Source organism: Phyllostomus hastatus, unplaced genomic scaffold (genome assembly GCF_019186645.2).
Source record: "Phyllostomus hastatus isolate PE091 unplaced genomic scaffold, TTU_PhHast_1.1 phas_contig_40, whole genome shotgun sequence".
NCBI classification, from domain to species: Eukaryota; Metazoa; Chordata; class Mammalia; order Chiroptera; family Phyllostomidae; genus Phyllostomus; species Phyllostomus hastatus.
In genome coordinates this window covers 9,381,202-9,406,621 of record NW_025333872.1, presented here as the reverse complement: position 1 = coordinate 9,406,621, position 25,420 = coordinate 9,381,202, and the positions used below count along the sequence as shown (strand labels likewise).

General features: G+C 43.9%; 1 protein-coding gene across 3 annotated transcripts in view; it reads left to right on the top strand.

The window, feature by feature from the left end:
- CLIC5 (chloride intracellular channel 5) overlaps positions 1–25,420 on the top strand; it is a 148,696-nt gene that overhangs the window by 83,085 nt on the left and 40,191 nt on the right. For 2 of the 3 annotated variants that reach the window (XM_045842969.1, XM_045842970.1), the window contains exons 2-3: positions 20,074–20,183; positions 24,214–24,339. In XM_045842969.1, coding sequence (XP_045698925.1) covers positions 20,074–20,183; positions 24,214–24,339 — 236 coding nt within the window. Of the gene's footprint in view, positions 1–6,519; positions 6,626–20,073; positions 20,184–24,213; positions 24,340–25,420 lie in introns of those variants that run through there. The other variant, XM_045842971.1, reaches the window with a different exon arrangement.

Here is a 25,420-nt window from a genome sequence, read left to right as displayed (position 1 = left end):
TCTACTTGTCTAATAAGAAATAACATATAATAGGAGTTGCAATAAAATAGAAAATGAAAATAAGGACTTTAAGAACCTGTCTGTGATAAGGATCAGCATGGCTGTTGAAAGTGCATTTCAAATATGATTTTGACTTTCTCGGAAGGCATGGGGGGTGGACACAATCAGTTATGAACTTTCTGAGAGCAGAAGGAGCCATATAATTTCTTGGAGGAAATAAAATTCCCTACCACTGAACTACTTTAAAAAATAATGCTATTTGTTTTCTAATAATGCTAGTCATTCATGCTCTGCGTAGAAAACTTGGAACAGCTAAGTATAAAGAAGATCACCCATAATCCACCTCCAAATAATAACTTCTAATTGTATTTTGGTTTCTTTTCCCCAGTCTTTTAAAAAATATTAGGACCATGTAGCTTACAGATTTTGCAGTGTGTTTTAGTCACAACATTTGTCTCTAGCATTCCCCCATGGCATTAAATCCTACGTGGGCACTGAGTTCTAAGGACGTTTCTCATGGGTGTTTTATGTGGAGTGTGTGGGGAACACCGAAGAATGAGAGGAACAATGTTATCAAAATTTTTTAAAATAGCAAATGCAGTAGAAAACTTTGATGTATTTTTGGTTTTTTTCTAGTGGGTGAGAAAAAAACTGAGGCCAGGATAGTGACATGTAATTTACTAAGGAGATTTTTACAGGTGCTGCAACTACTGGCAGCCCATCATGATTCAAGATGAGACAGAACCTAGAAGGGCAGACGGCGGGCATTTAGCCTTGGTGCACCTTCCATAAATGTCACTTTTCAGAGAAGGGCTCTTGATTCAAAGCTGCTTTAAGGTCTTAAGTTACTAGGGAATCTATCTAGGTGGTATGTGATAGTCGGGTCTTAAGACACAGAATATTACTTCGGTGAATTGGGGGAAGTACGTGACTTGCTTACAGGGTCTCTCCTACATTCAAGGGGTCACTTTGGACTTAAAAAGGGAAGGATGTATCCCCTCCTCTGACTCTTCAGTTTCACCTTCAGTCAGCATACAAACCACTGTACATTTGTCCTGGGTCTTCACACTGTGACATATGAAGGGGATGTTCCTATCCTAAATTTATAAATAAGAAAGCCAAGCCTCAGAGGAAGTGACGTGCCCAAGGTCATATTTCAATGGAGAGTGGAACCAGAGCCAGAACTGGATTGTGTAACCGGGGCTGTGGTTCATCCTACTCAGTTGTGTGTTTTCATCAGCCCCAGGCTGCTGGCTCTTTTGGAAGGCTGACCCACAGCCCTCTCATGTTGTTTCCCGCCCCTGGCACCCAGGGCACAGCTTCTCAAGTGCAGTTCCTGTGCCAGAAGCATCAACTGGGAACTTGTTAGAAGTACAGATTCTTGGGCTTCGCCCCATACCTACTGTGTCTGAACAAGCTTTCCAGGTGGCATGCTAACATTTGACAGCCACCGAATCTAGACGACCTCAACAAATGTGGTTGAATCAATAGTCCTAGAATTCCCACAGACTTCCGTGAATGCATTTGAAGTATTTAAGAATGCCCGTTTATATCATTATTTGGAAACTTCCAATGACTTCTCAGGAATCACCCCTTATTAACCAATACCAAGGCAGAGCAGGGAATGTTTCACCACACAGTGACAGCACTGTGTTTCTGTCTGTGGGAAATGTGGAGAGAAACGAAGTCGCCCAGCCACAGACAATACTGACGGGTGTGTTCAGTCAGATAGAAGATCATAATTTAAGTGATGCTTATTTTGCATCACAAACTATCCTTAAGAGCTTTATATAAACTATCTCACTTAATCCTGGTCCCAACTTTAAGGTTTGTATTACATTGCATCCCCACTTTACAGATGAGCAAACCAAGGCCAGGAAACTTGTCCAAGATTACAGAACTACTAAGTGGCAAATTGCAGTAGATTGCAAAGCGCAGGGGCTTACCTGCTGTTGTATTTTTCCTTTTCATGCTCTGCATCTTTCACACTGGTGTCATAGCAAGCCACAGGGAAAGACGCTGAGCACACACTCATTGGATAGCTCTTGCACCTAGAAAAGGTTTGCCACGAGGGTGGGATCTGAGTTGACATTTGAAAACAGAGTCGAGAAAATGCAATCCGGAAGAGAGAAAGAGCACAGACAATTGTACAAAGATAGCCAATGGTATGCTGACAGAGGTGGTGGGCAAGCTGTTTGCCTGGAGGAGTGGCAGGGTTGGGGACAAAGGATGCTGAAAGTAGAATATTGAGAAAACTGAAAGAGTGAGAGCCCTGGGAGGGAGCCCAAGGAGGTTGGTTTTATCCTATTACCAGTGACATGTCACTGAAGGGTCCTGAGTATGGGCTCTAAAAAGCCAAAGAAACAGTTTACGATGTTCCCACATATCTGTGCATTATTTTGAATTTTGCAAATGGCAGAGGAAAGTCGATGGACTATGGATCTGGGAGAGTGTGCTGGGAGGGCCACGAGGAAACAGTCTCCCTCCAGAGGTCACAAAGCCATTCTGATTCATTCCGATTGGCATGCAGTCGTAATAATTACCATACGCCCATCATTAAAGCCTGCAGCGGCCTTTGCTAAAAACAAAGTTTACAGGTCACTGTACGAAGGCCGAAGTGCTGTCATGGGAAAGAGGGAGGTGAAGTCCAAAGGACCGTGGGGCCAAAAATGAAAAGTGGAGGAGTTGCTATGCTCCCTGTTATACAAGAATAGAGTGAAAACATTAGCCAGTCTATTCGCTTAAAATAAATATTTACCACATTCATGTATTTATTATACATCACTATATAATGTTTATTGTATTATTTATTCTAAATCATCATCTACCTTAAACACAGCTTATTTGCAAAAGACAAAGCCCTAAAAGAGATTAATTTCCCCTTCTGCTTTGGGGGCAGACCTGCACTGTTCACTCAGTACTGAAAAATCAAACAAAAACAGCACCTTGACACACACACATAAGATCACCCCTAGGGAAAATCAGTAATGCCACATGGCTATTGCTGTTGTTTGCCTGACTACCTGCCTTTTATCTGTTCTAAGTGTTTTAAGAAACTCATGTCCGAGCCATTCCAATGTTGATTACCCATTTCGGAAGAGTCCAGAGTGATTATTAAAGTTAAGACTAACAAGATTTAATACAATGAAGAATAAAATTATATGCTTTAAATTTGAAAAGGGATCATACGATTCCTGTTACTTTGCAATATGCTTTCTTCTCCTATTGTGACACTCCCTCCAGAGCAATACATAAGGATCCAATTAATTCTTTTTTAATAGCTGTATACTATTCCATAATACAGCCATATCATACTGCAATTAACCATTCTGCTATTGATGGACATGTTCTTTATAGTATTTTGCTTTTAAGGATCAAATATAAGTGCTTATAAAAGGGCAATTTATCTGTAGAATTTAATTCATTTTGTATATATTGTCATGTTGGTTGGCAAAGAAACCTTTTCTCCCCATTATATTGGTAGAAATCTCAAAGCAGAGAATATTTTTTAAAAAAGAGTTAGCCCAAGCCCTGGCTGGCATAGCTCAGTGGATTAAGCTTGGGCTATGAACCAAAGTGTCGCAGGTTCGATTCCCAGTCAGGGCACATGCCTGGGTTGCAGGTCACGGCCCCCAGCAACCCCACATTGATGTTTCTCTCTCTCTCTCTTTTCTCCCTCCTGTCCTTTTCTAACAATAAATAAATAAAATCTTTTTTAAAATCTTAAAAAAAAAGAGTTAGCCCTGGTCAGTGTTGCTTAGTTGGTTGGAGTGTCATCCCATACACCAAAAAGTTGGAGGTTTGATTCCTAGTCAGGGCACATACCTAGGTTGTGGGTTCAATCCCCAGTCAGGGCTTATATGGGAGGCAATCACATCTTTCACATTGATGTTTTTTTCTCTCTTTCTCTTCCTCTCTCTCTAAAATCAATCTATCTATCTATCTACCTATCTATCTATCTATCTATCTATCATCTGAATACTTACCTATAGCAGACTGGCTTTCTTGTTTTTCCCCACTTCCCATGTAGGCTTTCTATGAACTGGGGGTTGCAGGCAGTTAGCCTCCCAAGCCACTGTGCTGCTCAGTAATGGGCACTGGGAGCTCTCAGGGTGGCTCCTGCAGAAAGCCCGTTCACTAACCACGTGGTTCACTAAGCACACCACATCAGTTTCCCACAATTGAACCTCTCAGGTGAGGCTCCAACGTCTGTCTGGTCCCACAGGCAACGAGGCAGGTGACTTCACGGGGTGGAGGACGGCCCGCACAGGATGGGCATTTCAATGTCTCTATGCTCTGCCGGCTCCTGATGCACAAGCCACATCATGGAATTTCAATAAATAATTTAACTCGGCTCCTCTAGTTTCAGCATCAGTGTCCACTTTCAGCACCAGCCTGCCATTTTGGTTTGCAAGCTGGCTCCTCCTCTACACAAGGTATGGAAATTTGGCTGAGATTCACTGACCCTTTTTAAACGCAATAGGGCCAGATTACCATGTGTAAGGGTAGAGATTTTTTTTCTAAGTAGGAGTACTGTGAAACCCAGATGTGCAAAGATGTACTTTTTAAAACAAAAAAGAAAAACGGGACATCACTGACCTAATGCATAGGTTATGAAGGTATTTGCATTGTTGCTGTATGAGGCTTTTGTCTTCCAAAGGTTCTGAAGACCAGCTTTCTCAGCAAGTCTGAAGCAGAACCTGAGGATCTCTATTTTTACCGAGCTCCTAGGGGATGCTGATGCTGCCGATCCTAAATGAGTAGCAAGGGCTGTAGACAACTTGAGATTTTCTATCAGGAAAATTGTCCTTTTTAGGACTGTTGCTGGGAGTTCTGGGGGAGAGACAGAAAGCTCTCGATGGGACTGGGTTAAGGGATGGACTCACTGTCATTTTCCTATGAGGACTATCAGGCTGTAGGGCATGGTGTTCTAGCTATAATTTCAATCCACTGACAAAGAAGGACTGAGTGTGGCTGGCGTGTTATTATTGTGCCTCTTCCCCGAAGAGCACTTGCCTGGACGTTATCTCATTTGCTCTCACAGAGAACGTGTGACGCAGGTGGGCAGCTGCTATTGTTTCCAGTGACAGACGAGGGACAGGGCTCTGAGGCCAATTCAGACCTTCCTTTTTTCCCTTCCTCAGTGAAAGGATGGAGGGAAGAGGTGCCTTGCTCAAAACTAGTGAATAATCACATACTCTGCCAATGCAAATTTGTCTCTAATGTTCTCTTCAGCTCCACAGTGTGTCTGAGGCTGTGGTCCTGGTCTGCAGGCTGCATTTGGAACAGGAATGAATGTCCCTGGCCTTGAACTATATCACAGGGCTGAGGAGAGAAAAATAAAAGATGGTCTGTTTTATGACTTAGTAGAAAGAAATCCTGTTAAAGAATGGTGTGGTAAGAGTAAATTGGGGGAACAGAGGGGAAAATTGTGCTTCTCATTTTAGTTTTTCCCTTTTCTTTTATCTCTTCAGCAGCCCTCTGCTCTGTGTGAAAGTGTCTGTGCAATTCCACCTCAGGTTAACGTTACAAATAAAATACCTCATCACCAAATGACACTGACATTCTTTCCCACTGGTCCTAGCTGAGCCCTCAGAATTTTCCGTCATGCTTGCAGTAGCCCCTTCCAATAGCTGGTAGATGAAGCATCATTGAAACAGCTTTGTCATTCCTGAGCCTCCATCAAAAGATACTTTAAAGGGGTTGATCCTAAAGTCTACCTGTCATTAATCCCTAGCCCACTGCGTAGCATCTTCTCTTCTAAACATAGCCCAACCACAGCAGGCTTCCTTCCTTAGATAGGTTCTGCAAGTAAAGGGAAGTTACTGTGACTGGCTTGTCCTGGCTGACAAAGGTAGAAATGGCTTGCTGGAGGCAGGATATAGAGGACATGACCATAAGACAGTTTTTAACAAACAGGTGCAAATATTTTATCTGGTACCTTTAAACTAAAAGGAGATGCAGATGATATGCTTTGAGTGACATAAACTTTAATCCCAAGCCTATGGATGGACAGTCTCTGCTGAGCCAGAAACACATCTTCTCATCTTCTGATATGAGGTGGCTGATTCGAGGGGTCCTCTCTGTGGATCTCAGTGTTAGGATGCAGAAGCCAAAACAAAGTTTTTGGTGTTTGGGAACCTGAGGACCCCAGAAGCATCAAACCACCTTCTGAGACTTACAGAAAATGTCCAGTGGAGCAGAACAATTTTTGCACCTCACTAATTTTGGAGCCCTCTTATTCTGTAGTTATTTTGGGGGGTAATTTGGTATCTTTCTAGCAGCCACTGTCAGTTTTTCTCTGGGGCGTGAAGTAGAGAATTTACACTATAGCTCTTCACCAGCAAGGGTCATTTCTAACTTCCTCATGTACGATTAACAATGCTGAGCAAGTGGGCGTGGAGAGAAGCAGTGAATCCCAAGTTAGACATTATCCAGTCTTTCCTTCATTTTTCGAGCAAGGGTGCAGAAGGCCACATGTTGAGGCAATGATTTGCTCAAGGACACATTTATCTTGCAGAACATCTTGCACCAGCAGGAAGGTCTTCTGACTCACGCTGGCTGGGCAGAGAGCAGGGTGGGCAGCCTGTCTCTTGCAACTGTAGGACTTCTGAAAGAAAATATGGTAGGTCTTGGAAAATGTTCCTTTCTGAAAAGAAACTTGAACTCCATATCAGGTTGTGGCCTCTTGGGTGATGGCCTGGACTATTGTGTGTGTGGTATAATTACTGAGGTAAGTTTAGTTTAGTTTTTTTTTTAATGGGGATACAATAAATAGAACATTTCCTGCCTTAGTCTGCCATTTGGAAAAGCTTTCCATTTCCCCTTTGGACCTAAGGGATTACAAAAGATAGGCTCCTTTTCAAATATAGCTGGGCCTGGGCTTGAACATGTAGCTCAGTGGGGAGCAAGGGGGAGAAAATGAAATCAAGTCTCCTTGGCACAAAACCTGGCTCAGTTTTCATGTCTGTAGCGGTGAGGCTGTTTTTATAAAGCATCTGGGACCACTGCATTCTGTAGGAGCTCAGAAACCATTAGTGGGTGGGCTCACAAGACAGTAGGCACTTGGTTGGTAGAACTCCCATTGCACAGTGACACAGAAGACTTTCTCCTGTGTCCTTTACTGTACTGGTCAGGGCTGTGAGAGGGACAAAGGAAGGACGGTCCCGATGGCAGAGCAACCTGTCTTTCTCCCAGGTGGGAAGAAGGAGGAGTGTGGAGAGGAGGGGCTTAGCTACACAGCTTCTCTTCCATGCTCCCCCTGGGGCTCAGGAGCTTCAGTGTGAGCCTGCCTTCCTGTGTTTACCCCGAGTGAGTCCTCCACTTTAAGGCAGAATCAACCCCGGTTAGAATCTATACCCTGCAATAATCAGAATTATTCTTCTTGTGTTTTCAACTTTTTACTCTTTTAGAGAATAAAATCACAGGTAAGCTAGGGCTAAGGAGAGAATCTCTAAAGATGACTTTTGAAAGGATTCAGGTCCCATAGCTTTTGTGATTGTATATAAATTACTTACATTGATGATTTTGACTGAGATTTCAACCATCTTCATATGACTGCAAATTCCACCCCTACCTATGGTCTGTGTCGTGGACAAGTCATCTAAACTCTCCGCACCTCAGCTGGCCTAGGGGAAAATCAGAGAGTTGGGTGAAGCTTGAGGGATCTGGGTGGGGGTGGGGCAGCTTTCCTGAAGGGGTGCTTCTTCAATAGCTTTTTAAGTAACATGCTGAGCATACTATGGAAATACCACAAAGAAAAGCCTTGAAGGTGGTTACAGGGGGTTCTTGCTTCATGTCTGTATTTCCCCTCCAACGTACAGTGCTGGCCACTGCCCCACAGGCCTGCCTGTCTGCCTTTCAGGGCATCCCCCAGGGCAAGCTCTGTCATCCTCTCAACAAATATTTATTGAGCCCGTGCCATGAGCCCATAATAGGGCTAAGAGGTGGGGGCTGCCTAGCTCGCCGAGTCACTATTCAAACATTGGAATTATTCGATGTAAATAAAAGATGAAGTGATTTTTACCTTCTGTCAACTACATTTTAGGAATAGTTTAGAATGTCTTTCAAGATCACCTTTTCTAATTTATACATGTTATAAATAACAAAACGAAGGCTCAGGAAGGGGTAGATTTTTCACCCAAGATCCCATAATTCTTTGTGCCTAAGCTAGCTTTGGAATACAGGGCTCCTTATCCTCTGCTTTTTATTCCACTGCCCTCTCTTGCTTACAGGGCTACCAGGGAACTCAGTTCACCCAAACATCCTGCTTCTCCAAACATGCCGGCTGAGGTCTCACTGCACGTGTATAGGAAAACATAACCGTGCTGAATTCATAGCTGAATTCATTGCCTCACATTAAAGGCAAAGTTAAACATTCCTATAGTCTCCCACCTACAAGTTAACTAATAAGAAGTATGTTGCTTTTGTTTTTAAGTCTTGCCTTCCAACCAGCCTTGAAGTAATTTTAAATAGAGATTTTTAAAATGAAAGTCAAAGCAGCTTTGTGATAAGAGGTGCTGCCCTTCAGCCTGATCACCCGTGGTAGAAGCTACGTCCTCATGAGTGGCAGAGCTGAGACCCGACTGGATCTCACAGAGGGTATAATGGGCGAAGGGCCACCTGTCTGGTTTTGAGATTCCAGGAGCTAGTGTTGCTCTTCTTCTTTCTTTCACAGTCCCTTACCTTCTGGCAGCTGCCTGAAACTCTACCAATGGAGATTCAGACTTTCTGCTTACTTCCGGTTCACGATCAAGGTTAAGCAGTTATCCACAATCATGCTTAAGTGTTAATGTTTTCAGAGTTGGCTTTGAGAAATGGAAGTGGGGAAGATGCCATGTTGGCCAAGGGTGGCCTAGGGGTTAGAGACCAGTGATGGGAGGAATGGCAGACACATGTAGGGACACAGGGAACACAGGAAGATGGGCTTTTGACTACTTGGTGCCTTTACTTGTGATAAGACTCGCCTCCTTAGATTGCATGGGTTTCTAAGGATGAGACCACACTGTGGTTCCCTACACTTCCCACATCGTGTAATCAAACCTCCAGACCCGGGCTAATGTGGTTCCTTCTGCTTCCATGTCATTGCCCATTTCTTTGCTTAAATAAATTCTTTCCTTACCCTTTTGGTCACATTTCAAAAATCATTGCTGCACTCAAAGTTTCCCAGAGCTCTCAGGGGTCTCCTTCATGCTCCTGTTCTACTCAGGCTCTGTCATTGCTGCACTTCCCTTATGAGCAGCTTGTCTAGGAGATGCAGTCACATTCATCACTGCACTCCCAGGCTCTGGCACTGAGCAGGCCCTCAGTGAAGATGCTTGTCTTGCTGCATGGACCTACCCTGCCCAGTGGCCAGGTGACCTCATATGGTTGATGGTGGAGCTCAAGCCCCCTACTGCTCCAAATGGCCAGGAAGTTTAACATAGGACTTATGGGGTCCGCATTGTGGAAGAAGCAGTTTCTAGCCATTGCTGGCCAGACGGTAGTGCCTAGGGAGGGGAAATGTGGTTGAGCACATATGACCATGTGAGAACTTGGGCTGCGAGGGTGGATTTCTGGGCCTCGACACACTGCTCTCTGTCACCCTCAGGGAGGACCCACCTGCAGAGCTCAAGATCAAAGGAAGCTCCTGGTGTTGTCCATGGTTGTGTTGACTTGAGGTTCTTTGTACAGCTTATCTAAAACATGCTCTCCATTCCCTGGGTGACTCAGACTGGAGCACTTCCTCCAGGGCCCACGCAAGACCTGACGGAAGGAGCAGCAGTAGGAGGGGGCAGAAAGCAGAGAAGGAGCCCATGATCTGAAGGAGCTTCCAGTACAGATAGGAAAACTGGACACAAGAGCAAAGAGAACACCTCAGATGTCTCCCCACACACAGACTCATCTGTGTGTTCAGAGTGGGCTCAGGGTGCATTTCTGTTAGTTTTCCTTTTAACACACTCCTTAGGGGATTCTAGTGTACAACTGATGGTAAACACCACCAGGTCAGAGGTGGCCAGGCCTGGTTCAACATCAAAATCCCCTTGAGAGTTTTGAGAAGAAAAACAAAAAAACACCTTGCCTGAGCCCTACTCTTAAAAAATTAAACCAAAATATCTGGGAGTGGGGCCTGGGCATGGCATTTTTAAATGTATATTACAATAGATTTTTCAAGCTCTACACACACTTTGTTAACATATCACAAAATACTAATTTTGAAAAAAAATTCCAGAGAGTCCCAGATTTAAGTGACTCTATATAACAAATCTTATGAATCAGATTGTGGTGCCATAAGCTTTTATCTGTCATAATTAGGAGGTTTGGATAAATGAGAGCTTACTGAGCCCAACTGAGAGGGAGGGTGACAGATTTTGTGACTTCTCTAAAGTCTTTAGATCAGCATGTGATATTAAGATGCTATATTCAAGCTCAACATTAAGACAACCAGAGCGGAGGGCAGCATTAGTATCAACTGAGAAATCTCCATTGTCACAGAATCCCAAACACCAATGTCTGTGGAAGAAGCAGGGCTCGATGCGAAGACACCCCTTGTTTGAAGATTATTGGAACTGCAGGCTCATTCCACGAACACAGGGGAAATGGATTCATGATCAAAAGCTGCAACTAATTTCTATAGCATCATGAACAACACATAAAAAATATGTCAAGGGAAGAAAGCAAAACTTTTTGACAGTGGCCTAATTAGGCGGAAGGCATGTTTCCTCCATTAGAACTGGTGTTCTCCTGGGGAGGCTTAAGTGAGGAGATGTCTTCTTCAAATTAAACCCATGTGGGAAGGAGTTCTGTTTATTGGAGGCTGTAGATTTGTATCACTCTTTGATTTCCTGTGCTTTGGTGCATTTCTGAGGTGGAAGAATTCCAGCTTTCAGCTTTCCTAGTCCAAGCACCGAGAGTCATAACAATGCTCAAAGAATAGCATGCTGGTTCCATAAATATCTGTAGCAAAAGTTCCTGGATTTTCAATAGAAAATTGCCAGGAATCTGTCACAAAACTGGATCCCTCAGCTTTATCCATCGATCTTCCTTGAGTTCCAGCCCTCCTTGTCTTGGGATCCTGAGTCACTTGTAGAATGACCCTGAATCATGCTACATTTGGAGAATGTAGCTCTGCACAAGAACTCGATGGCCTTGCTGAGAACAGACATGAACATACTTGCCTCCCTGCATGGTCAATGGGAAACTGCCTTAGGAACACTCTTTTCTGGCCAATGGGAAGTGGCCATAGTTCTTCCTGGGTTTGCTTTCTCTGTTTAATGTGTTGCTCCACATGTAAAACCTTGAACACTGAGGCACTGTTGAAGCTTTGTGCCATCAAAGAGAGTTCTACTGACTCCTTACTTAAGCACAGCACTGCACACACAGGGATGTTTTAATTAGCTCTCCCTAAATGTTTGTTGTCGGTGGTTATAATGACAATAGCTCTTAATTTATAAAGCAAATGCCATGTATTTTATGTATGTTATCATTCAGTTGTAAAATAACCCTGCAAGGTACATATTTCTGCACCCAATTTGCGTATAAGGTACCTGAGGCTAAGTGTGCATGTGAGTTATCTGCTGGGTAACAAACTTTCCCAAAACTTAGTGGCTTTAAACAATGACAACATTCATTTTGCTCATGAACCTGAAGTTTGGCCAAGGCTTGGTGAGGATGACCAATTTCCTTTCACCAGCTGTCACCTGGGGCAGCTCAAAGGCTGAGTGCTGGGATCATCCATAGTCTCAGTCACTTGTAGATGGTGGTTGATGCCACCTGTCAGGGGAACCCCAGCTGAGACTGTCAGCCACAAAGCTACATACTGCCTCATTAAAAATTTTTTTTTAATTTTTATTTATTTATTTATTTATTTATTATTTTTTTTTAAACATTAGCTTTTTTTTTAAAGATTTTATTTATTTATTTTTAGAGAGGGAATGGAGGGAGGGAGGGAGGGAGGGAGGGAGACAGACAGACAGACAGACATCAATGTGCGGTTGCTGGGGGTTATGGCCTGCAACCCAGGAATGTACCCTGGCTGGGAATTGAACCTGGGACACTTTAGTTCCCAGCCTGCGCTCAATCCACTGAGCTACGCCAGCCAGGGCTATTTATTTATTTTTATACAGAGGTGAAAGGAGGGAGAGAAACATCAATGCGTGGTTGCCTCTCATGCACACTGGGGACCCGACCTGTAATCCAGGCATGTGCCCTGAGTAGGAATCGAACTGACGACCCTTGGTTTGCAGGCCGGCACTCAATCCACTGAGCCACACCAGCCAGGGTCACACTACCTCTTGATATGCTCTGGATTTCCTCACAACATGGTGGTTGGTGTCCCAGGGTGAGGATCCCAAAGAAGGGAGGGAGTGCGAGGCAGAATCTGTATCACCTTTTATGACCTGGCCTCAAAAGTCACACATAGTGACAGTCTAGTCAGCTGGACCCAGAGAGTGATTGAAAGAGACTTATTTTAGAAGGAGGTGTTAAATAGGAGCAGGACTGACAAGAAGTTTAAAAGAGGCCCATTCACTTCTCCAAATAGTTTGGGCATAAAAGAATAGGGGGGAAAGCCACGTAGGGGTGGGAAGCATGGGTGGGGAGAGGGGGCATGGGTGCTGGGGTGGAAAGGGCAGCTCTTTCTCAGCGTCTGTGGAAGGACAGGAAGGTAAAGACAGGCTGAGTGCAGACTGACACAAATCTCAAGGCAGGCTGAAGGGCACTCCTAAGATGCCTCAAGCACAGCAGTATTTTACAACATACAGTGGTAGGTGGCCTTGGGCCCAAAGCCACTATTAACCCAGGCGTTACTCAGGGTGAAAGGCACCACTGGACCCTGCTCCCTTACTCAGACTGTTAAACTCAGTAGCCTTCTGGGTATGGGGCCTATGATTCCTTTGGAAGGGGATATTTACATATCTAGGTGTTTATAAAACCATTTGGCAAGCTAAGATGTTGGTGTCAGACACTGGACTGATGGGCTACCTGTCTTATGTCGTATTTTTAAATTTACCTGGTGCACTCTAATCTTGTGTATCAATTTGACTGGTGTCCAGCTATTTGGTCAAACATTATTCCAGCTATTTCTGTGCCAGTGTGTTTTGGATGAGGTTAATACTTAAATGAGTGGATTTTAAGTAAAGCAAATTATCCTCCATAATGTATGTGGGTGACCTGCATTTAGTTAAAGGACTCAATAGAAGAAATTGAGGAAGAGAACACTCCACCAGGAAACTGCCTTTGGACTCGAACTGCACCTCTTCCCTGACTCTCCAACCTGGTCACCTACCCCATCAGGTTTTGGGCTCAGCAAGCCTCTGCAATCATGTGAGGCAATTCTTTAAAATAAATCTCATGATAGATAGATAGATAGATGATAGATTCAGACAGACAGAAAGAAAAACAACGGATATACAAGTATAGACACACGCGCGCACACACACACACACCCAGATGGCTCTGTTTCTCCGGAGAACCCTGACCGATACGCTTGGAATCCCTCACACTGCAGTGCACAGGGAGCCATCGGCACAGAGCTGATTCAGCCTTTATAGTCAACACTACATAAATGCTGAGCATCTAGGAAGCCTCAAATGTATACTTGTTTCCTGGCTGCTTATTGAATGAAAAATCCCCAAGTAACCCCAGCGAGTTAAGCCTTTTGTGGCTGCTGAGAAAAATAACGTTTCTTTAAGCGTAGAACTCCCTATCTTCAAGTAGACCACAGACCACCTGCTAATGAGGCTTACCAATCAAATTATTAGGACAGACAATTTAGTATTAAAATTGGTAACAGTATGGAATACTATCTGATTTACACTAATAAGAAAAAGCGGGCAGCTCCAAGTACTTTTATCATGAAGAAAAAACTTTTTCCTCCACATGGTACCAGTCAATGTTGTGCTATATAAATGAATCATTTTATGTCCAAAGAAAATGCTCTGCCTGTGGCCTTTGTCACTTTGACCCTCTTTTCGGTATGATAACAACTAGCCTAGCATAATGGGGATCATACACCAGAAATCAGGAAGTACATCCCTGATTCTGCCCAGAACCAGGCTGTGCAAGCATGGGCAAGTTGTTGGAATTTTCTGGGCTTATTTCCTTACCAGTAAAAAGAAAGAGCTGGACTGTATCATCCCCGAGGACAGTTCCAGCCCCATTATTGTAGGATTTTTAGCTGTAAACTTTAATACAATGTTTAATAACTTGTGTCTCCAGGGACAGGCTTCATGGGATAAAGCAACAAAGAGTCGAAATGTGACGTGAATGGTGACATAATTAACTTTCTACAGAAAATTGAGATTTCTTTCTTCTAGTACCTCAGTCAGGACTTAATCTTAACAAATTTTGACATGCAAACTTGGCCTTTGACAGACATCTCCCGCGAGGTCGGTGAAATGAGCTTGTCATTTCAAGGACAACAACTGATTTATTGACAATGCCATTGGAAAATGAGTGTCTGCCACTATGAGCATGACAGCGTTTTTACTTAACCTTTTCTGATGGGCTTGGTGGTCACATCACTGAGTAGGGTGTTTTGATATTGCATCATGAGTTGTGTCAGCACTTGGAAGATCTGCACAGCTCAGTGACACACTATTTTCCAAATGACCCATTTGTGATCCATTTAAAGTGCAAGATGGGTGAATGGGTTTTAGTGAAACAGAAGCATTTCATCAATAGAGTTTCAAATTCCATCTATCAACTAAACTTTAGGAAACTTCCATTGTTGAGCTTGGGCATCTTATTAAAGAAAAATACCCACAATTATCTGAAAACGCTATTAAATTATTCCTTTCTTTTCCAACTGTGTTTCTGTGTAAGACCAAAATTTATTCTCATATATACTTCAACCAGTTTATTTACTGTATTACTAAATTTCTTTTTTAAAAAAGATTTAATCCATTTAATTTTAGAAGGGGAGGGAGAAAGAAGGGGAGAGAAACATTGATGTGAGAGAAAAATATCAATCAGTTGCCTCTCGCATGCGCCCCAAATGGGAACCAAACCTGCAACCCACACATGTGCCCTGACCAGGAACCGAACCAGCAACCTTTTGCTTTGCAAGATGACTCCCAGCCAACTAAGCCACACACCAGTCAGGGCTATTACTAAATTTCTTTTAAAAATAGTTTATTTATAGCAAAATGTGTTATTTATGTTATGTAATGTATTTATTGTTATAATATTTAGATGATTAAGTAATAAACATTTAAAATATTTCAGTTTTAATTTATAATATAATAAATATTGATAGCTATATCCCACATAAACAATTCTCAACATCTTTAAAGGCATTTAAGAATTCTGAGACCCAAATCTTTGAGAATTGTTGTCTAAATAAATCTGTATTAGCCACTTGAATTCACAAAATTGCAGGAAGTTTTAAGTGCAACGACTAAAGCCAAAGAAGGAGGAGCCTGACCTACTCGTGGTCACACAGTGCATTAGAGGCAGAGATGGGTCCAGAACCATGACCTCCTGCTGTTTTCTAGAACTCTCTTCAAAGTGCCAACATCAGAATTTTGAGACACTCAAGTCATAAAGAGGGAGTGATATCACCCTCCCCTCAACACGCATCCACTCTAACAGGCACTGAGTATCAACTAATTTTTAGGCAGCTGTGCTTGTTGTTGCTGATGGCAAAATAAAGAAAACATGACCCTTTTTGAGAGGTAGACAAGCTCATTGTATAGGGGGAGAGACTACATGAAAGGCAGTATCTCATAGCATGGAATGACTTACCCACATATAACATATAGTGTATAATCATGCAACCTATATACTAATTATGCTATTATTATCAGATGTATATAGTATATACTGTACATTTTGTTTTATTTTAACTTACTATATAATATAGCATAGTATAACATAGTATGTAATATAGTACAGTATAATATAGGATAACTTATAGTCAATACATTTGCTATATCTAAGAAATAGGAAGTACTTTGGGGTTGTAGCTGGTTGGCAATTGTGGGCATGTCCACTGGGCTTATGGCAAAGTGGAACTGTGAACTTGAGAAGTTTGCCACTAGCTGCACACAGTTTTGCTTCCCTCACTTTCACGCATGTGTTAGTTTCCTGTGGCTGCCATAACCAATGACCATAAACTGGGTGGCTCATAACAGCAGAAATGCATCCTCTTGAAGCTCTGAAGTCTGGAAGTTTGAAATCAAGGTATCAATAGGGCCATGCCTTCTCCAAAGTCTCTAGGGAAGAATTTTTCTCTTGTCTCTTTTAGTTTCTGGTATTTTCTGGCAATCCTTGGTGTTCCTTGGTTTGTAGATGCATCACTTCGATCTCGGCCTCCATCTTCTCATAAGGATGCCTGTCATGTTTAGGACCCAACATAAGTCAATATGATTTCATTTTAACTTGATTTCATCTGCAAAGGCCCTATTTCCAAACCAAGTCTCACCTGTAGGTTCTGGGTGAATCTAAATTGGGAGAGAGGGACATTGTTCAACCTAGGACACCACTTTCTGCCTTCTCCAGCCCCAGTGCTCAGGGTCTGTTTGGACCAAAGTCCGCCTGGATTTTCCCTCACACTTTTTAGGGCCTGGGGTCCCACTGAACCCCACCTAGTTCTTCTTGGTTGATATTTCTAGTGGTTGCCACAAGCTCACCACATTTAACCTGTGAATTTAACAAGTGGTTTGTTGAGGCCACAGAACTGGTGAATTGTGAAGGAGGAAAAGAAAAAGCTGAGCAATCAATAGTAGAAAAACAAATAACCCAGTTAAAAATGGGCAAGGACTTGAACAAACATTTCTCCAAAGAAGACACAATAGCCAGCAGGTGGATGAGAAAAATGCTCAACACCACCAATTATCAGGAAAATTCAAGTCAAAACCACAATGAAATATCACCTCACACTTGCCAGGTGGCTATTACTTAAAAAACAAATGACGAATATTGGTGAGAAAGTAGAGAAATTGCAACACTGCACACTGCTAATGAGAATGCAAACTGGTGCAGCCACTATGGAAAACAGTGTAAAGGTTCCCCAAAAAAGTTAAAAATAGAATTACCATACAGTCCATTAATTTCACTTCTGAGTATTTACCCAAAAGAATTGAAATCAGGATCTCAAAGAGATAGCGCTCCCATGTCCATTGCAACACTGTTCACAATAGGCAAGGTATGAAAACAGCCTAAATGTCCACCGACGGGTGAAAGGATAGAGGAAATGTAGTGTGCAGGAAGCGGAATGCCATTCAGCCCTAGGAAGGAAGGAAGTTCTGGAATATGTGGAACATGGGTGAACCCTGAGGACATGAGCCAAGTGAAATCAGTTAGTCACAGAAAGACAACTACAGCACGATTCCATTTACACCCAAGTATCTAAAATAGTCAAAGTCATAGAATTGAAGAGCAGAGTGGTGGCAGCAGGGGCAGGGGAGGGGGAATAGTGTTCCTAATCAACGGGCTGGCGCCCCAGTTGGGTAAGGTGAGTAAGCTCTAGGTGTGCTGGACAACGTTGCTCCCCTCTGTAGTCAATGACAGAGTCTATGTGCTGTGCCCTTAAAAATTCGTTCAAGCATAGATCTCATGTTACATGTTCTTCCCACAATAAATGAAAAGAAATGAAAGAAGCTGAAAGAGGGATGTGAAAACAGTAATGGTTAATTACAGAATCTTCACGTATTATTTCTATTGGTCCTTTGGCAATTCTCACCTACTAGGCCTCCAGTCATAATTTAAGACAATAATGGAAGAGTGAGTTGCTGTGACAGCCACCACCCTCTCTACACCTGTGGCCAGCAATGTGCACATGGACTAATGGCTAAGACACATGCATACACTTATAGCACCATCACCACCCAGCTCGGTGACCTTATGGGGACATGTTACCTGTCGGGGTCTTCAGCTTAGACTTTGGGCATGGCAGTTACAAGCCAGACCACCTAGATTCAATCCTGGGGCCCCAAGGCCAACTATTTTCCCTCTCTGTGCCTCAGTTTCCACATTTGTAAAAGGGTGATAATATTTCACTTCTCACAGGAATAAATGAGTTAGTAATATATGTGAAGCACTTAGAAAAATACCTGACAATATTGAAATGAGTTATCATTGTTATTATTATGTAATTTGTGTCTGGCTAATAACAGTTTCAATATTTTATTGGTTCCTTCTTAATCACCCTCTCAGAGGTAAAACAGATGCTAATATGCAAATGTGGCTTTTGTTTTTTGTTTTTTAATTCTTCACTTGTTCTTTACATTGTAGCCAGCCCTGGGGAGTGTTCCTTTGTTATGATGTCTTAAAGGGCCAAGAACCAGGTGCCTGTCGAGAGAGTACCTCCCGGGAAGGTCTTAGGGAACTGACATCATAAACTCAAGTCAGCTCCAAGCTAGCATTAAATTAATGGTTGCCTGTCTGAGTGTGGCTTTATCGGTAACTTTAGCTCTGTGGGCAGGCACACCTATGCCCTCCCATCTTTCAGATTTTATATAACGGAGCTGTGGCGTCTCAACTACTCAGGGGCAGATCTCTTCCCAGCACAGAGGAAAAGTGAGAACTGAATAGGGGTGGGGCTCTTGATGGAGTTCAGCAAGAGGTAAAATAACTAATCTCATGGCAATTACCTACAGCCAACACCGTCAGAGGCGCCAGTTTCCCATTATAAACCTGAGCCTCTGCTGGGAGTGATTTGCAAGGCAGAAATAGGCACACAATTAGGCCCTGGCTATGAAAGAAGGCATCGTTCTCTCCCCTCTGGAAGGCCACAGCAAAGCAAACCTCAAGGGGGAAGTAGTATGTTCAGCTTTGGGAATGCATTTTTTTTCTCCTTTTCTTTAAAATAAAAGTCTTAGTAAATGCCTGTTTCAGTGTGTTGGTTGGATTGTTTGCAGCTTTGCAAGGAAGCCTGGGGGCCTTGCTCCCTGGGCCTCCCTGTTGGAGGAGCCGGGCCTGGGCCACCAGATGAGGCCCTGGTTACCAGGGTAGCCTACAGCAAACCAGAGAGAGTGGATGATTTCTCCCTCTAAGTACCACGACAGGGGACAATAAACCACTTTGTGGAAATCGATTATATAGAGATCACTTCTCCAGCCTTTCTGTTTATTTGTATGTTTGCTGAAAATAAATTCTTACAAAATGTATGTCTCTGCAGCACACTCAGAGGTAAAGCTAGGCTTGCCTTTCAGACTTTAAAAAAAAAACCAAAAACATAAACACGCTGTTTTGAGGGGGTGCTGGGAAGGAGAAATGTAATGATGAGCAGAAGCACACAAGCGCTCAGTCAGGCTGTCTGTGGTTGTTACATGCATGCTCCTGTCTGTCTCCCCACCCAGCCCACAGAAGGCCATAAACTCTTTGAGTAAATGCATTTGTGAATCCCCTGTGCAATTTTCTCCAGTGCCTTCCACATAATTGATAGTCAATATGTATTTGTTTAGTAAAAGGATAATATAAAATGAATGGTTTATTGACACTGAAGGTCAAGTACTAATTAGAATAAGCATATTGATTAAAGTGTTGAGTCTGCTGACTAGTGAGATATAGAAAGATACAGTCAAAGTTTGAGGTATTTGTATTCACAGCATCCTTGTGGGACAAAGACCAAACGGTCAAAGAGGGTAAGCCTCAGGTGAATGTATTTTTTAGGTAGAGCCAAAGAAAAGCATTTCTAATTGTTAGAACTGTCCTCAGAATGGACTGCTTTGAAAGAGAAAAATTGCTGTTTAGTGGAAATATTCAAGTACAGACTAGATGATTACTTGGGTATAGCAGTTGGTGGTCCAATATCATTGGTTTTAGACTATGTCATGCTGAAGTTCTCTTTTTCCCTGAGATGCTCAGGTTCTATGGGTACAGAAAGTTTTAGCTCCACATAATTGCCATGCTGGAAACTCCAATTATGTTTCGCGCATATTGACTGAGCCCTTACCCTGTGCCAGGCACTGTCCGGCGTAGACACTAGGAAGAGAGGGATGAATAACAGAGGGTAACTGCCCTTTGAATTAGGCTGGTCCATGGTTTTAGTTCGTTCTCTTCAGACCATTGCTCAGTTTGGGTGTCAAAATCTTCTATCCTTCTGGCTAATATGCACGTGCCAACTCAGGACTCTGGTTCCCTTTTTTCTAGGCTGGAATCGATGGGGAAAGCATTGGCAACTGTCCCTTCTCTCAGCGTCTGTTTATGATCCTCTGGCTGAAAGGAGTCGTGTTCAATGTCACCACTGTGGATCTGAAAAGGTAACAGATGCTATGTTAATGAGGAACGTGTTTAGCTGCAGGAACGAGGAACCTTCCATGAGGGAAGGAAAAAGCCTTCCCTTGGCTCCTAGCAGCCCCCTGCCCATGCCTTAGCCAGATCCCTGGTTACAAGAGAGGCTGCAAAAGCCAGTATCTCACTTGGGGCTGAGCACTTTGCTGCGCAGATCAGCCAAGTTCAATTGGTAAGGAAAAAGGAGGGAGTGGGCATCGCAGGTACAGTTGAGAATGCCTGGCACGAAGACGGGCACAGATGTCTTCAAATTCACAAGCTAGCCATTCTAGCAGTTCCAGGGGCCCCATCCTGGGAAACCCCAGCAGGACTTTAGGGGCAAGAGCCGGGGTTTCCAGGGAGTTGGGATCCAGACCATTTCCCCTGCTCTGGAGTCCCTTAATGCACGAGGTCTGGACCACATGCCGAGGAGGGAATGTTACCATGTTCCCTCTTCCAAAGTGCAGTCTTAATGCCTGGTAAAAATACCAAGCATGGCCCACTTTCAGGAGCCACAGTTTTTATTTTATTTTATATTTTCCAATTACAGTTTATTCAGTATATTTTTGTATTAATCCACACTCTTTTCAATCTTGTTTTCTGTTTCTTCTCTATTGCCTGGGCTACAAATGTGGAATAGCTCGGAGCTCACTCCCTGAGCATTTATCACATGCCTCGACTTTCTTCCCCCGGCGATCTTAGCATCTTCTCTCCCTCACCTTTGTGTAAATTATCCTCTGTCCAGAAGCCTGCTATCTTCTAGATATGTCCACTTGCATTTTCTATTATTACTTTGAAATCTATACATACTTTATGTGCCACTGTTCCTTTGAGTTGGGCTCCCCTCCTGAATTCCTTTGATCTCCCATGTTATGGGCTCCCTTCTCTTGCCACCTCCTTTGTCAATCATTCTCCAGGCCAAGGCCTTCTCCCATGGTGCTCTCTCTTACCTCCGAGCTCTCTCGTTCATTCTCACAGCCCATGCCTGGTTTGGGTCCCACGTCGGCCAGCGGGTTTGTATGTTTGTTCTTCAGACTGGTCTTCCTCCCTCCGGATCATTCCAGGTTTCTCTCTCTCTGTTTTTAGCTTTCTCTCTCTCTCATCCTTTGTATTGGCATAAGGTGATTCTTCCTCAAACAATTCTCTAACCACATGGTTCTCCCAGCTCAGGATGCCTTTGGACACTCCCCATTGCCTGGGGAATAACTCATACTCGGCCTTCCTTTGTCTTTTCCTTGGTCCTTCCCAATATTCTCTCCCGACACTTCTCTGTGACCAAGCAGCCTCTGTCAGGCTGGACTGCCTTCTGCCGCCCTCGTTCTCTCCAGCCTCCAGCCCTGGGCTAGAATGCTCCCTCTGTCTCATAGAGGCTGTCCCCACCTTCCTGAATGGACAGACTGTCCCAGCGCCCCTGCAGCTTCTGCGCCTCCCACCCCTCCACTCTCAGGCACATCTGTCCCTCTAACCTCCCACCAAACTCCCCCAGCACCTTTGTCTGGCATTGTTGTTTGGTATTTTACCAGCTCATGGCATCCACAGACCCTGCACTTCACAACTGGTGACTACTTTTCCATAAGAAAAAAAAATCACACAACATATGACCTTGTGAAGGTCTTACTTCTTCCCTTTATATGAGGAAGCAGAGATGGAGACATTTAAATGGCTTGCCCCAGGTGCCCGTCTAGAATTGGAGGGGCTGCTTCTAAAGACTGGTTTTCTTGGTCCAAATACCAATGCTCTTCACAACACATCAGTTATGAAGCCTGTTTTGTCCTTTGAATGAGACCTTAAATCCCTCAAGAAGAGGCTGGGAACAAGTTTTAAGTTTTCTTATATCTGCTATAGCAATGATTTATTCAGATCCCTAGTTAGTATCTGTCAGATAAACAGACACACATCTGCCATGAAGTTATTATCTGTGACGGCTAAAGAGAGTAGACTATCTTATGGTTTGAGAGAAGAGCTTCCTTCAGTGGAGACAAGGAGGTCTCTGGACTATGGTTGATAAACATGGACTTGTGTGTTACCTGGACCTGAGTGGAGAGGGAGTGCCCCGCATTCCTCGGATGCTTAAGGTGTTCCTGCATATCTGTTATCAGTTCAGTCCTGCAACACCCCTTGTGGTGGGACAGCCAAGTATCACAACTCCTGTTTTATAGATAAGGAAACTTCTACAGGAAGAGGTAGAGGAGGAGGAGAAGGAGGAGTTGGAGAAGAAGAGGGAGGGGAGGAAAGGAAGAAAGAGAGGAAGGAAGGAAGGAAGGAAGGAAGGAAGGAAGGAAGGTAGGAAGGAAGGAAGGGAGGAAGGAAGGAAGGGAGGAAGGAAGGAAGGGAAGAAGATATGTAATAGTTAAGGAATTTTTAAAAATGTATGATATAATATGATACAATGAAGTTCAGCAATTCCTAAGAAAACTGATTTCTTATCTTGGCACTACCATTTACTAGCTAAGTGACCTTGAACGAGTTACCTTACTTTTATAAGCCTCGATTTCCTCATCTGTGCAATGTCGTGCCTGGCTTATAGGGTCACTGTGAGGGTCAGTGAGCAGGCCATGGAGAGGCCTTGCATGCATTGCTGGCCAGGCTCAGAGCAGGAGCTCCACATAAGTTGACTGTTCTTAGCACCATCTCTGCCCTCAGGGGGCTGGCAGTCAGCCAACAAAAGAGGACTGGAGCACATTCAGTAATCCATAAATTCAACTTGGCAATATGTACGTAAATGCTAAGAATACCATTTCAAGCATACATGCTGAAGAGGGCCAACAAAGAGAGAGGGCCACACCTGACCAGCACCCACTGGACACGTCCAGCAGAGCTTCAGCAGCTGTGGGTAGTACCTCCCAAGGATGTCCGACTCCAGAGGCCATTGTTCTCTCCAGTCACAAGAAAAAGAAAACCCATGAAGCTCTGTATCTTTAAGCCACAGAGAGGTAATTGCTAAAAAATAAAGTCAGTGTAGATTTCCCCTCCCTGCTGAGAAGCCAAACATTGCTGCCTCCTGTCAGCTCTAAAAACAGGAGGAGGAGGCCAAGAATGTCCTTTTATTGTCTGAAAAGAGGGACACACACAAAGCAAACAAAAGGAGTAAGTAAATTAGATTTTAAAAATACTTTCAGTCTCAATTGCCTTAAGGAGTTCCCAGTGCCCCAGAATGAAGCCGGACACTGTGTCTGGGAGACAGGAGGGGAGTAGCACCGTAATTGAAATTCTTCTCTTCCCCTCCCATACTGATTACTCCAGGAATTTGTTTCATTACAGATTCCTCTTCTCTCGTTGTTTACTTTTTTCAGTTCCTCCATCTGAAGTTTTCCAATCCAGACTCCCACAAGAAGTGTTGCGTCTCACAGAGAGCATTTGGGGTGAATCTGGTACCCTAGTCCTCTGGTGGAGGGCTCCGTCTTCCTGCTCTCGTTCCTTCTCTCCCTGCTCTTGTCTCAGGGCAGCCCTCTCCCTCCCCCTTTGCCCCATCTGCCAACCCTGCTTCCCCTGACTTTGCTCCAGCTCTGCTCTTGCATTCTGACCAGCTGGCCAAAGAAGTGTACTGGTGGGCGTGAAGAGCACCCCCTCCTCACCCCATCAAACACAAGGTCACTAGCTTTCCCGTTGAGTACACCCTTAACAACACAGAAGGTATTTCTTAGTGTAAAAGTGCAATATTGAATCCATTAACATACAAAGTTTGGAATTCTGAAAAATGCATTTTTGTTAAGCTAATTGTTGAAGGAACTTTTCAAAGCAAAGCCCGACCTCTGCCCTGGGCATTGAAAGCTTGGCACTTGTCATTACTCCCTGTTTTTTAATAGGACTCAACTCCTTCCTCTTAACTTGCTCCTCTCTCTCGGACTTCCTCTGCCATATCACATCCCCTCAGAACCTTCTCCAGCGTCCCCGCCCTGCACTATAAGTCTGTTTTTGCTGACAGGTGCTTTGGACAGCACAGGGAGTCTCATTTACAGGTTCCCCTGAACATAAGGTGCCCTGGTGTAAGCCACCACCTGAATCTTCCTCTTTCTACAGGAAGCCAGCCGACCTGCACAACCTGGCCCCTGGCACCCACCCGCCCTTCCTGACCTTCAACGGGGATGTGAAGACCGACGTCAATAAGATCGAGGAGTTCCTGGAGGAGACTTTGACCCCTGAAAAGTAATGAGTTGCTTATTTCTGCAGTTAATGACAGGGAGGGGGCAGGGAGGGGTCCGTGTTGGAAGTGAAAAAAAAAATCAGTGTTAACTTTGAGGTGGCAGATTTTCTAAGGAGCATCATTGATTCAGAGCATAGAACCCTCTTTTCAAAGAGAGAGTCTGGGACACCCCTCCTTACCCCCAAAGGGCTGCCTGTCTCAAAACTGCTCCAAGAAGTCCAGTCCCAAGTGCCCCTGTGAAATGGAGCTGATTACTCCCTCCTAAACAGAGTGACTTTGGGAGCAGTGGGAGGGCTTCCTGCCCTTCATCCCCCTGAGGAAGTCCTCTCTCCAGTTCACTTTGCCTGGAAGGCCCTCAAATGAGGGCAAAGTCTCCCTAGTTTCAGAAGGAGAACTGAAAGGCTAATGGAATGAAAATAAGCCAGGAGAGAGGTAACTCATGACTTCAGACTACACCAAAGCATACATAAGAGTTGTAAATTAGACCAGATCTGGTCTGAGCTCATCATTAAGCATGAAAAAACTGACTGAAAGCAGCGTCTCTTCTGAAAATGAGCACTGGGAGGGGAGAGACCGGAGGGCTGTAAGTCCCCGTCAGGTACAATAAATAAGCTGTGCCTGATGGGAAATAGGGGTAAAGAAAAGGCAGGTGAATTCTGAAAGTAGCTGGAAATTAGAGTAGCTCATTATACTGAATTGTAACGGGGGATGAAATAATCACAAGTGTGTTTTATTGATAGAAAAATAATATTACATAGAGTTCAGGCTTTATCCTGAAGGGTACACAGAAAACATGCTAGAGAGTGAGCAAACACTCTCTCAGCAAACACGCTAGAGAATGGTTTTCAGGCTTCCTTTCAGGGTGGGGGCGGTGGGGAGGGCAGAGGTCTGAAGAGTTGGAGGTGGAAAAATCAGCTGGGAGGAGCCCACTGGAGACCATCCAGGCAAGAGGGACCGCAGGGCTCAGCTATGGCAGTGACAGTGAAATGAGGGAGCAGGGAGGAATGACTCAGGACACACTGAGTAGGTAAAGGAAGTGGGACTTTACAAAAAACCACCTTGTTGCATTTATTTTAAGGTTTT